The sequence below is a fragment of the Mastigoproctus giganteus genome, chromosome 10 (assembly GCF_048544385.1).
Source record: "Mastigoproctus giganteus isolate SK-2022 chromosome 10, ASM4854438v1, whole genome shotgun sequence".
NCBI lineage: Eukaryota > Metazoa > Arthropoda > Arachnida > Uropygi > Thelyphonidae > Mastigoproctus > Mastigoproctus giganteus.
In genome coordinates this window covers 24597333-24611436 of record NC_143584.1, presented here as the reverse complement: position 1 = coordinate 24611436, position 14104 = coordinate 24597333, and the positions used below count along the sequence as shown (strand labels likewise).

Here is a 14104-nt window from a genome sequence, read left to right as displayed (position 1 = left end):
TTTTTAATAGATAATATTTTATGATAAAGTTACTTTATCCACATTTCATCTTAATCAACCTACAAGGGGATCGGGAACAATTTTCTTTCGCTTTCTGCCACTAAAGAGTTGTTTCAAAAAAATAAAAAAATAAAATAAAAGTGTATCGTAATACAATTTATTTCTATGCGACCATGTCTTTAATATTTTTTATCTTTAGTATAGTTATCTATGACATCATGCGCGAGTGAAACACAGCGCAAATAGTTACTGGTTACATCCATCTTATCTCGGGATATGGGAGTATGCTAGTTGATGTATATTTTCCGTCTTGGTGTATATGTGTGTGTCATATTCCCTTAGTTTTTTTATATTAAATCCGAGATCAAAATGGTTAAACAAGTATTAATTCTTGAACCTCATTCAGAGCTTCGCTTTGTAGGTAAGGTTGAAAGTTGACTTTGAGTTATCAAAATTCCTATTAATATTCATCCATTATTTTATGAGAATTTTTCTATACTCATGAAATCACAGAATATTTTTACGATATAGTACCTATAGAATTTATAGATAACGTGTTTTTTAATTTTTTTTAGTGTATACTCTAGTATAATTACTCCAATAAATACTCATCCTACTTTCTTACACCTTCCTCCTCAGCTGATCGTGCTCTACAAATTCATTTTTCAGATTAATTTATTGAATAAAAAGAAATATGAGTGCTTTAACGACGAATGAAGGCTTATGTGCATCATTAAAGTCAGTTAAAAATAATCAGAACGAATCAATATTGTTCCAAACAACTCTCATTGAAGAAAACTTTTATTATTATTATTTTTTAAGTAAAGCACGCAATTGAGTAATTAGCTTTATTACGTTCTGCTTGTACAAGTAGTCATTCCTCGAAATGTAACTGCATACTGAAAGCCTTGACTATTTGCCGTTGTGTAGGATGCTCGTGATATTTGATATGAATTTTAAATTAGACAAGAAATATCATTCTGAATAGTGTGCAGTATTCACTTAAAATATACCATCTTGCCGATTATCTATCTCGGTTAATGTAAACTCTTTTGTGTAATAACTAAGGGACAACTACAGTTAGTTTTCATTTTTAATAATGAATTGTTAGATTTGGGATATACAGTATAAGATTTTAAGTTATAATTAGCGGCCTAAAACATTTTCAGCAATTACTGATAGTTAAAAATATTTTAACCTATGACGTTAAACAATTCCTCGTTAAATGTGGATGAGTTAATCATTTATGTTTAAATTTACATCTCGTTTTAACAAATTAGACAAACCTTTCAAAAATTGCCAAATGTAATAAGTTTGAAATGTCATTTAATTACATAATTAAATAATATAAATTTTATTTGTAACTGTGAACATACTTGAGCATTGGGATAAAGTTAAGCGAAAGTTAGACATTGCTGAAATTGTATAAGGTGTTGCTTAGTTAAAACTTACCTTTTTTTTCAAAAAAAGGCTTGCTTTTATGAAAATTATGGATTAAGAAAATAAGCGTGGTCAACCAACAATGCAGGGAAGGAGAAATGCTACAAGTGGATCAATTTCATTGAACTACTTCAGGACGACAGCATTAGAAACAACTTCACCCAGAGATTGGATGCTGCAATTAACATAGAGATAAAAGGTAATGCTGAAGAAATCTACGAATATTTAAAAAATATTGTACAAAAAATAGCTCATGAAATCCTAAGCTAAAAGAAGAGCCAAGGACCAAAAAAACCTGTACAGAGAAAGTGAAAGCTGCTGTAGCGGAAAAGAAACTTGCATATCAGAAATGGCTGGGTGATAGGAATGATGCATATAGGAACATTTTATGTTTAAAAGAAGAAAATAGCCAATCATTTGGTAGTCTTATCTTATCTTCCTTCACGGATTAGGCGATCTGCCTGTTCCGATCTCAAAGAAGTCTGCCCACCTTTTCTTCGGTCTTCCTCTGTCTCTTTTTCCTTTTGCTCTATATGTGTAAGCTAATTTAGGGAGAATCTATTATCTTCCATTCTTTCTACATGTTCTTTCCACCTTTGTCTATATTCTATAATTTTTTCATTAATTGGTATTTTTGGTATTTTTTCTAATTTTGTACATCCTTTAACATATCTTAATTTCATTTCTGCAGCTTGTATTCTATTAATGTCTCATTGTTTTGGTATCCATGTTTCAGAGCCATAAAGAAGTGTTGGTATTGCCATTACTTTGTAAAATTTCAATTGTGTTTCTTTCCTTGTTGGTAGTAGAAGCAAAAAATGAAGAATGGGAAAGGAAATGCACGACTATTAATAGCAAATTGGGCTTCAAGCAATCAGCGGAATCGTGGAAGGTCCTTAAAGACTTGAGAAAACAGAATAAACACAATGCTGGTTTGCAATTAATACCTTTGAAAGACTGGATGAAGTACTATGAAGGACTTTTAAAAGAAGACCGGGAAAAGACGGTGGAGGATTTTGGTGTAGAATAATCAGCCTTAAAAGTTTCTGTTAGGGAAGTGGAACTCTTGCTAAACGAAGGAAGGAATGGCGAATCACCTGGATCTGGAGGAGTTTATATGGAACTTCGAAATATGGAAGAAGAGGAGTGGCTGTTCTGATACAAAAACTGTTAAATGGTATACTGAGAGGAGAAGAAATACCGAAAGAAATGACAACAGGATATATCACATCAATTTATAAGAAGGGCGATCGGAAAAGCTGTCCAAAAATTACAGAGGATATGTGTCCTGAACCTGCTGTTAAAGATGCTTGGAAAATTGATCAGGACCCATTTAGAAGCCTGAATCGAGGTGTCAGAAGAACAAAGTGGTTTTTCAGCCGGGAGGTCATGTATAGACCATTTCTCAACAGTACAACAGATCCTTGAAAAATGTCAATCAAAAGGAAAAGAAATCTTTATGATTTTCATTGACCTTGAAAAGGCATATGACAGTGTTCCAAGAAAACTCTTATGGGAAGCACTGAAAGAGGCAAATATTGATGAACAACTGATTAACATTATTAAGACAATTTACAGGAATAACAGATGCAGAATTAAAGTGGGATCAGCTTTGTCACCTGAATTCCACACTTCAAAAGGCTTATTTCAAGACTGTTGTATGTCACTGACACTTTTCAAAATTTATATCGACATCTGCCTAAGATCCTGGTCAAAAAAAATGCAATAAAATGGGATTGCCAATTAATAAGAACACCTATATTCACAATTTACTTTTTGCAGACAATCAGGTGATGATAGTGCAAGACTTAGAAGATGCAGACTATGCATGTCATCAATTGTTTGAGGAATATAAACAGTGGGGTCTAAAAATCAATTTTAGCAAGACTGAAATGTTGTCTTCAGGATCAGGACACATTCTAAATATTGCAGGTTTTAAAATCAAATTCAAAGTCGATAAATTCAAATATTTGGGATAAATCTTACAAAGTGATGGATCATCCCAAGCAGAGATCAGTAAGAGAATTGCAGATGGCAGAAAGGCTATTGGCATGTTAAATTCTGTTCTATGGAGCAGAAATATCCTAAATAAAACAAAAACTTATATTTCAAACGATTATACAAAGTCTTCTATTGTATGGTGCGGAAACTGGACATTGAGTAGCCGAGTGGAAAACAAATTGCTCTCCACAGAAATGGATTTTTGGAGACGCTCAGCAAGAACTTCTAGAAGAGATAGAAAACAGAATGAAGACATAAGAGAGAAAATGTAAGTGAATAAGAATATTATTGACACTATCAAAGAAAAGTGTTTAACGTGGTATGGACATGTAAAAACGGGTGCAAGAAATCAGATATCCAAAGGCTATTCTGGAATGGATACCTCCTGGAAGAAGGAGAAGAGGGAGACCTAGGAGGAAATGGAGTACGGGAGTGCATGACAGCCTGAAGCTTAACCGACCAAGACTCCACCTTGAACCACACTTTATGGCGGGAAAAAATCCCTACCAAAAAATAACTTGTAGGCTGTGGAAACCCATTGTGAATGTAAACACTCCTCTTGAAGAAGAAGAAGAAGGCATACTTTTGGTTTGTTGTGGGCATTATCTGTAACAGTAGCTAAGGCTGATAAACTTTCTGATGAAGCTGATATTTAGGTGCCACTTGAATCAATGGTCATATTTCACCAAAGTTTGGGTCTGCAACAAGCAGATCTTCTTGCATATTCATACCAATAATGGGATTGTTAGTAATACTGGGTGTATTCCTTATGCGCAAAAACCACTATGCCTGTTATGCTGGAAGGGACCACTTGTTGTGAACCACCATAAGTAGGGATTGAGGTATTAGTGTCCATGCCACACAGATGACTGTCTCATCCTCTGTGGTGAAGTAGCAAAAACCATATTTGGTCTCCTAAGCAAAGCTCCAACATTTCCCCATCCCTTCTGTCATGCATTATGAGTCTTTGTCTTTTGAGACTGTGATGGACATAATGGTGAGATCAAATATTCCTTTACATCTTAAGTGTACAGCTTTGTAGGCCAGCCACTGAATAGTCCACCAGACTATACCTGTGGAAACTGTAGGAGGCATTTAGATTAGTAAGTAAGGGCAGCTGGCTTCAGTTTTTCTGAATTTATCCAATGATGAGGAACATAACCTATCACCAGTGGATTGAGACTGATGGAAGCCATACTGGCAATTGTTAATCAGATGCTAAATATGAAGATAGTGTAAGACTCACATCCAGCTTTTATCTTTGAATAGTCAAATGCATCATGAATAGTCACACTAGTGAAACAGGAATATCTAAAAAAAGATTTAAATCTCCCAAAACTTAGTAATTCACTTCAAAGATATGTGTGGTCCGTCTCGATGAAGTAAATGGGGCAGATTATTAGTGATCACGGTGACTTTTCGAGTTATGTAATACTAGCATCCATTCACATTTCTTTCTTTGAGCTGAGTTTAAAAAAAAAAAAACACAAAAATAAGTTAGTAAATAGTTAGGGTTAGGGTTTTTATTTTGTGTTTTCTGTTCAGATCAACTTTACTAACTTTAACCTTCCACTCTGACTACTCATTGACACTGCTGTACCACGCAAACCTGGAAAGGAAATTTACTCTCCTACGGCTAAAAGAGCACAATGAGTAACTCAGATCCTTCTTCAGGAGCTTTATTGAAGACCTAACCTTCCAGACAGCTGAGAACCTAGAAATAAGCTAAGTCAAAAGAAAATAGATAAAAACAAGTATATAAAACATACCTCTTTTTCTTGTCATCCACTCCACAGGAGAATAAACACTTAGTAAAATTACTTCAATTTAATTTCAATATCATGCCCCAAATTCTGCAGAACTCTCTGGAACAGGAAATGATCTAGTCATGGAGGATGTCTTTGTGTGTGCTAGGTGCAGAGAGTGTCAAGAAATTAGGTGCCAACTCGGCATTCTGATGGGCGCTTATGAGAGTTGGAAGAGTCGGGTTGATGTCCTTGAAGGTATTAAAATCGGGTAATCATCAAGTTCTCAGCTGCCCAACACAATGCCAGAGCTCACTTTTGTGCACCAGGCAACACAGCGATAATCTCCAAGGCAGAATGTGCTGGACCCAGAGGAGTTATTGTCAGGGAGAGACAGGTAATATATTGTATAAAAAGGATAGGTGGAATAGGACCAGGGTATGTCTGCCAGAGGCAAAAGTTGACGATGTTATAGAACAGATATCTTTTAAAGGAACAAAGAGTAATATTGTTGTACACTTTTGCACTAATGACATTAAGAATAGGAGATATGCAGATTTACTTAACAAGTACAGGTCAGTGCTGAAAAAAAGTCATGAGTTAGCGTTAAATTTGAAAGTGTCTGCAATTCTGCCCAGACATGATAGGAGAGAGTATAAGATGAGAGAGCTTTGTCAATCAATTTGGCCTTGGAGGGATTGTGCAAGACTCATGGAATAGAATTTTTCTCAGTGTGGTCTGTGCTTGTTAACAGGAGAGACTGCTTCTACAGGGATGGGATACACTTAAATAGAAGGGGTGCAAGAGTGTTTGCTGATGCTATCGAGGCAGCGTTAAGTGGGTTGTAAAACTGCTAGCTTGGGGTGATTCACAGACTAAAAGGTTAATACTAGCTGCAGGCAGAGGTGAAAGTGATTTTTGCACTGCTTCTATTAGAATGAGCAGCAGCCTGGAGGGTGGAGTGCTGGGGGGTTCAGGGACTGGTGGGAATCATCATGAAACAAATAAATACATGGGCTGTGTTAGGGTAACTAAGAATAAGAATAGGTGCATGTATACTTACATATACACCAATGCCAGAAGTATAGTAAATAAATTTGATGAATTTGAAGTGCTGATCAAGACATCAAAGGCAGATATTGTTGGGATATCAGAGACACGGTGTCACACAGATATAAGCAGTGCAGAATTGGAATTTGGGGAATGTACAGTAAGGATAGGAAGGGAGAAGGGGTTATGCTATTGATTAAGAAAAACATACAATCTAAAGAAGTGCATCCAGATGACATAGATGGACAGTGCTATGTTGAGTCAGTTTACTGTGACATAAGCACTGGGAAAGAAAAATGAGAGTAGGAGTGTGTTATAGGCCTAATGACTCTAAGTACAGTGAACAATTGTACAGAGAAATATAAGGTGGCAGTGAATCAGATTGTGTTATAATGGAGAATTTTAAGTTCCCAGATTCATTTTACGAAGGATGTTAAGTTGCTTGCACGTGTACAGAGAAGGGCAACAAGATTGGTGAGGGTAATGAAGGGGTCCTCTTACTAAGAAAGGCTTAATAAGAGGACCCCTTCATTACCCTCACCAATCTAGGCACCTATGAGGTGATCTGATTGAGGTGTCTAAGGCCTTGAATGGATTGAGCATGCTGAATTATCATGGGATTTCTTCTGCTTGCTCAGATTATGAATTTGAAAGGGCATAAATTCAAATTGAGGAAAGACAGTTGTTGAATAGATGTACAGAAATTTGCCTTTAGCCAGCAGGTAGTTAATTGGTGGAACAAACTTTCATCATCCATACACCACGAATTGTCAAACTAATAGAGGAAACTTATCTGCAAAAAGATCTAAACCTCTCAAACACTTCTTAGTTCATTTCACAAATATATGTAGTCTCAGTTCTAATCCCAATGATGTGCATTTCTACTTAGTCTGCCAAACCCAATCTACTTTTTCTGACAGAATCTCAATTATTGGTTGATTCAACCACTGCTCATCTCAGTTGCCCAAATTATTCGCTGTATGATTCCTTTTGCCTCAAAGGTGGTACTTGTGCATATGTTGGTTCTGATATTCCCTGTCAGAGATTTGGTAATTTGGAATCTGCTCTTTTCAATCTTTTCTGGCTTAAAATCTCTCTACCTCATTCTGTAAAAATTAATCTGTTGTCTCTACCATACTTCCACCTCCACTAATCACTGGGAATTCTTTGACTTCCTCTCTTTGCAACTTGACTTTCTCCAGTACAACTTTCCTAACAGTGAGGTAATTTTCCTTGGTGATTTTAATGTTCACAACTCCAGCTGGCTTCCGTTTTTCTAGTCACGCAGACCCAGCTGGTCTAGATGCTGAGGCTTTTGTAATTACTAATGACCTCGCACAGATTGTTCATTTAACTACCAGAATAATCTCTTCTCTAATGGAGCCTTTATCTCATTGCTGTTCTCAACCTCGTATTGTTTGGCATCACAAGAATGCAAAATGGGATGACATGCAAGATTTCTTTTCTTCTTTTTCTTGGTTGGATCACTGTTTCAAAACTTCTGATGTGAACGTTTGCTCAAGTCGTGTCAGTGAAATTATTCTTGTAGGAATGAATTCTTTATTCCACACTCCACTTTAAAATCTCGTCCTTTATCTAAACTTTGGTTTTCCAATAAATGTGGTAAGGCTGTTCAAGAGAAAAATGTTGCATATCATAATTTACTTGCTTCAAATTCTTGTTTCATTTTCTGCCTACACCAAAGCTTGCAACAATTGTAAAGCAGTTATTAATCAGTCCAAACTAGATTATGAACAGACTAAGAGCAGAAAACTTGCTTCTTCCCCTAATGGTAGCTGAGCATTCTGGTCTATAGCCAAAGCTGTTGGCCACAACTTTTGTCCATCTCTGATCTCACCTCTGTCAAAACCAGATGGTTCTATTGTCACTTCAGCCAAGGATAAAGCCGACCTACTAGCATCCCATTTTTCTTCCAACTCCTATATTAATGATCTTGGTAAAATAACTCCAACCATTCCCAACACGCTCCATTCAATACCTGCTGTGGTCTTCCATCAAAAGGATGTCAGAAGGATTTTGACGAATCTTGATGCTAAGAAAGCTCCAGGTTCTGATGGTATTTCTCCATTTGTTCCCAAAACTTATGCTCCTGAACTTACTCCTGTTCTTTTCTGCTTTTTTTCACTTTCTTATTCCAAAGGTGTTTTTCCTTCTGCTTGGAAATTTGCTCATATCCAGCCAGTTCCTAAAATAGGTGACAAATCCTTCCCATCAAATTATCGTCCCATTGCAATTATTTCTTCTCTTTCTAAAGTAATAGAGAACTCAATTAACCCCGAACGCTTACACTATCTAGAAACCTTTCGTCTGATCAACGATCGCCAATATGGATTCTGTCAGTGTCGATCCACTGGTGATATTCTGATTTACATTACCCATTTATGGACAAATTCAATGGAAAAGTTCGGTGAAACACAATCAGTTGATCTTGACATCTCAAAGACTTTCGATCGTGTTTGGCATAAAGGTCTTCTAAACAAGCTTCCATCTTATGGTTTGCCAACTGTTTTTTGTAATTGGTTAACCAGTTTTCTTTCTGACCGTTCACTAAGGGTGATGGTAGATGGTTCTCTGTCTTCTAACTTCTCCACTAGTGCTGGTGTCTCTCACAGGTCAGTTCTTTCCCCCACTCTTTTCCTCTTGTATATTAATGACCTTCGATTGACCGCAAATCCTATCCATAGTTATGTTGATGATAGCACATTGCATTCCAGTTTGAGAAACCTCTCCTTGCTCAATCAGCATCAGCATCTCGAATATCCTTAAATGCTGATCTCCAGGTAATTTTCCAGTGGGGCAAAACAACTTAGTTGATTTTAATCCTTCTAAAACTCAGTCCTGTCTCATATCTCACAAAGAGGATTCTGCTTCTATGCTTATCTTTGGTGACACTCCGATTTTTAGGTAAGATGATATATCTCTTATGGGGATTACCCTGACTTCTAATCTCTCTCTTGGCACAAACACATTGCAATTATTGCTTCTTCTGCATCTAAAAAACTAACTTGGTTTTCTTTTTCTCTTTCGGTATTACTTTTCTTCCAAACAGGTGTTCACTCTGTAGAAATAGCAAAACCGCCCTACCATGGAATATTGTTCCCACATCTGGGATGGTGCCCCCAAAACCTCTCTCAGGCTTCTAGATTCCATTCAGCAGAGGGCAGTTAGGTTAATTAATGACTGATCTCTAACAGTCTCTCCACACTCTGTCTCATAAATGTTTTGTTTCTGCTGCATGCCTTTTCTACAGATACCTCCATGGGCACTGTTCTTCTGAATTGGCTTCTATAATTCCCGCTCTGTCTTTCAAAACAGTCCGAACACATACCGCCACCAGCCAACATCCATTTACTGTTCAACTTCAAACTCATAGAATCAACTTTTCATCTTCCTCGTTTATTCAGTCAACTGCAATTTTCTGGAACAACCTTCCTTCATACGTATTTTCTGAAAATTAGTCTACAGAAGTTCAAGTCTAATGTCAACAAATATCTTCTTTCGTCTTTTCAACCTTCATAGTACTTAGTACCATGCAACCCATGCATGGTACTAAGTACTATAGGTTCTAATACTTTTCATTTGGGTTTTCATAAAAAAAAAAAATCAAAAAAAATCTGTCATTGTGGAAGTTAATGGCTTAAATAAATTCAAGGAGGAACTGGATAAACTTGGCTGATGCTAGATAAGCTCATATGCTTGCTTTCTTGCATCATATACCTGCATTACTACTGAGGCATTTTACTGAGTGTCTATTCATATTAGGAATCCAGACTAATCTTCTAGCCTTTTTATACAAAAAAGGCTGGAAAGATTAGCTGGACCCCCAAAACTCTGTAAAACGTTTGTTCCGTGATGTACTGGCTGAAACAGTATGTTCCATGTACTCAGAATTTCCACTTTAGAGGAATATCTATTAAATTAACTCCTCATACCACCTTAAACACCTCAGGAGGTGTAATATTAGAATGGAACCTGCTCTGTCTCTGAAGAAATCCTCAGTGATCTATTATTATTATTATTACTAGCGACATAGTGCAAGGAAGCCTGAGGCTTATGCTGCACCAGCCAAAAAAAAAAAATTCGGAGTTACCCTGAGAGTGAGAGTGAGAGTGTGCGTAGAAGGAAATCACCAAAAAAAGAGAAGAATGATGATATCCAGCTCAGGGCTGGGTTGGGTATGCCAAGCCCATATTCACCAGATGTGAGCTCATCTAAAAGAACAGGAAGTTACAAATGTTAAATACATAACAGTTAAAAGAGAGCGAGATGTCTTTCCAACCAGAGACCTCATCTTTACTTTTAATACACCCAGCCACCAAATACATTCAAAGTCTACCAGAATTGGCCAGTTAGAGCATATTATTAGAAGCAAATTATTAGAGGTCGGTAGTTTTTTTTTTTTTTTTTTTTTTCTGTTTTTTAATCCTATATAAGCTTGTTTCCTTGCATGCATCATTTGCCATTACTGTGAGGAGCCTATGAAAAGTTTGTTTTCTAAGTAAAGGTTTTCCTTTGGGCCTCCAAGAATGCATCCACTGCAGCAATGTCGTCTCTGCTGGTGGGAAAATGAATACCAGCCAGGCATTTTTACAAATTAGGAAATAGGTGGAAGTCTGGTAGTGTTAGATCTGGTGAATATGGGGAATGATTCAAGATTTCAAAGTTACACTCATGCAGTGCAGCCATGGCAATAACAGACTTGTGAACAAGCATGTTGGCTTGGTGGAACAGTACTCATTTGCCGAGTTTTCCTTGGCATTTGTTTTCATGAAAACACCTCACAATGTCTGCATAATATAGCCTTGTGACTATGTGGCCTTCCTGAAGGTAATCCACTAGCAAAACTCCAGCATTCCAAAAACAATCAATACTGCTTTCCAGTTTGGAGGGAGAGAAGAGTTGTATTTCTGCTGTTTGGACTGCTCCTTTACCTCTGGCTGCAAGTGATTAAACCATATTTCATCCATGATCACTAGCCTTGTAAGGAAATTTGTCAGATCTGATTGAAAATGATGAAAATGTTCATTTGACAGATGAATTTGCTCATGAATTTAAATGTCAAAAAAGCTAACCTGGTTAGCTTTTTGACACAGTTACTCATGAGCTGGAATAATTTTTACATTGTTTATTTGGACTTTAGCAAATCATTTGCCTCTGTTTCTCATAAGAGGGGCTACTACATAATCTGGAATACATCAAAATTTTGGGTAAACTTCTAAGGTGGATTGCTAGACAGGAATCAGAAGTTTATAATTAATAGTTATTTTCTACATTGGTCTAACGTTAGTGGGGTCCTTCAAGAATCAGTTCTGTGACCACTGCCATTACTCATTTTCATAAATGATATCAGAAGGGATAGAAGATGATGTCAAAATTTGCAGATGATATGAAGATTGGGAGAGTAGTTAATGATGAGTACCATGCAGCATTCCTTCCAAATGACTTGGATAGGCTTTGTGGGTTTTCAGAAAATTGGCGGCTATGTTTTAATGGAACAAAATGCAAGATCTTACACCTGGGAATAGCAACCCCAAAATAACTTATAAACTTGGTAAGGTTAAATAAAAACAATATTAAGAGGAAAGGAATTTGACAGTTATATGGCTAAATATAAAGTTCTCTAATTAGGGTAGACATGTGGCAAGGGAAGCCCATCGTGTCCTGTCAATGATTTATCAAATGTTTGCTTGTAGAGATAGGGTGTCCATAATCCCATTGTGTAAGGCAATTGTAAGACTGCTCTTAGAATATTGTGGCCAAATACAGAGTCCTCTAAAGTTACCCTTGTGGGTAGTTGAGGCTGATAGCTTATGGTAAGGTAAATTTTTGTTTTGTTTTATTTGGCCAGTGCAGCAAAAGCTTGTTTGCATTCTATGGCTAATATTCCAAAATAACAGTTGGTTTTCTTCTAATATTATGTTTTATTTATCTTCCATCAAGAGCTGGCTTACTCATAATGGACATGACAACCTTATCCTTTAGCTGTATTCTCCCTTATGCCTCTTAGGTGATTTTAACTCCACACTGCATGTGTAGGGTCATAGGTATCCAGCACAATTTCAGCAGTGGCCTACTCTTTGTCTGCTTGGTCCAGTAGCTGTTTGTTAACAAAGGTTTTAGCAGTAGTGGTAGTGGCAAATGATGCAAGAAAGCAAGTTTATATATATATAAAAAAAAAACAAAAAAAACCTACACATTTCACCCATTCATACCCTCCAAGAATTTGTGTAGTTCTTGAATTTATTCAAACCATCCACTGCCACAACAACAGATGGAAGCCCCTTCCAACAATCATCCACTCACTGGCTGAAAGCAAACTTCTACACATCTATCCTGCAACCATCCTTCCTCAATTTTAATTTTTCCTCCTTCATGTGTGTAGGAGGAAAAATTAAAATTGAGGCAATAGGAAGAATGTCATTATTATTTAGCTTAATCCATTTAAGGGCTTTAACACCTCAGTCAGATCTTGCTGACTGAGGTGTTTAAGAATTTGCAGATAAAGGAACCACTAGGTGGCAGTGATCACAGTGTACTGATGTGGGATTTACTTAAAGATATAATTACCATCAGGGGTAAAGGAAAGGGTTTTTGCTTCTGTAAAGGTGAGTACAGTGGTCTAAGACAGTTTTTAAATTCTGTACAGTGAGATCAACTGACAATGTTACCAACAGTAAATTCTAAGTGGGAAGCATTCAAGGAATTAATCGTGGATGCTACTAAAAGTTTCATACCTATTAACAAATATTGTTCAAGGTTTCGGCCTAAATGGTTATCAAATGAACTAATGAAACTTGTGACAGAGAATAAAAATGCATGGGATGCATATAAATTATCAAGCGACTCAGAAGCCTAAGGAGGTTATGCAGGCGAAGGCAGATTACGAGAAATCTTTGGCAAAAGATGCTAAGAAAAACAACAAGAATTTCTTTACTTATATAAACTCTAAAAGGAAGAGGATGAATCTGATTGGTCCACTTGATATCGATGGTTCGACTGTTGAGATCCTGCTCAGATAGCAAACAAACTGAATGAGTATTTTGCATCTACATTCACACGTGAGGAATTATTAAGGTTTGAAAATGGCAGAAGGTTATCAAATTGTAGCAGGGTGCTTAATGATTTTGTAATAACTGAGAGCAAAGTGGAGAAGAAATTGTTGAAGTTAAACATAAGAAAGGCACCTGGGGTGGATGGGATCTATCCAGTTATATTAAAGGAGGCAGCAAAGCAACTAAGCAAACCCTTAGCCATAATTATGAGAACATCCTTGGACTCAGGGGAGGTCCCCACATACTGGAGATGTGCAAATGTATTCCCAGTTCACAAAGGGGGATCGAAGGGTGACATGAGTAATTAGAGACCAGTTAGTTTAACTTCTGTTCCGGGTAAAATGGAGTCAGTGGTTAAAGATGCATTGCAGGGTCATCTAGACAAGACTGCAGCAATAATTCAGACACAGCATGGGTTTGTTAAGGGAAAGTCTTGTCTGACAAATTTGATAGGATATTATTATGTGGTTACAAAGGAACTGGATGCAAAGAATAATTTTGATATCATATATTTGGATTTCAGGAAAGCTTTTGACACTGTTGCGCATGGAAGACTATTGTAAAAATTGGAGCAGAATGGTATTAAGGGTAAGTTGCTACAATGGATAAAAGGATGGTTAAGTGGGAGAAGACAGAGGGTGGTAATCAATGGGTGCTGCTCTTCATGGAATAATGTTATTAGTGGAGTCCCACAGGGTTCGGTGTTGGGTCCTCTGTTGTTTTGTATATTTATCAATAATATTCATGAAGGTCAGGCTTAGTATCGAAGTTTGCAGATGATACAAAGGTTGGCAG

General features: G+C 36.9%; 1 protein-coding gene across 2 annotated transcripts in view; it reads left to right on the top strand.

Moving 5' to 3' along the window:
- The first annotated feature begins 226 nt into the window (after positions 1 to 226).
- The window catches only part of LOC150078877 (vesicle-associated membrane protein-associated protein B/C-like), a 141711-nt gene continuing 127833 nt past the window's right edge, over positions 227 to 14104 (top strand). For both annotated transcript variants that reach the window (XM_090383999.1, XM_090383998.1), the window contains exon 1: positions 227 to 421. In XM_090383999.1, the coding sequence (XP_090240125.1) occupies positions 370 to 421 (52 nt within the window). In that variant the 5' untranslated portion in view covers positions 227 to 369. The remainder of the gene's footprint in view (positions 422 to 14104) is intronic.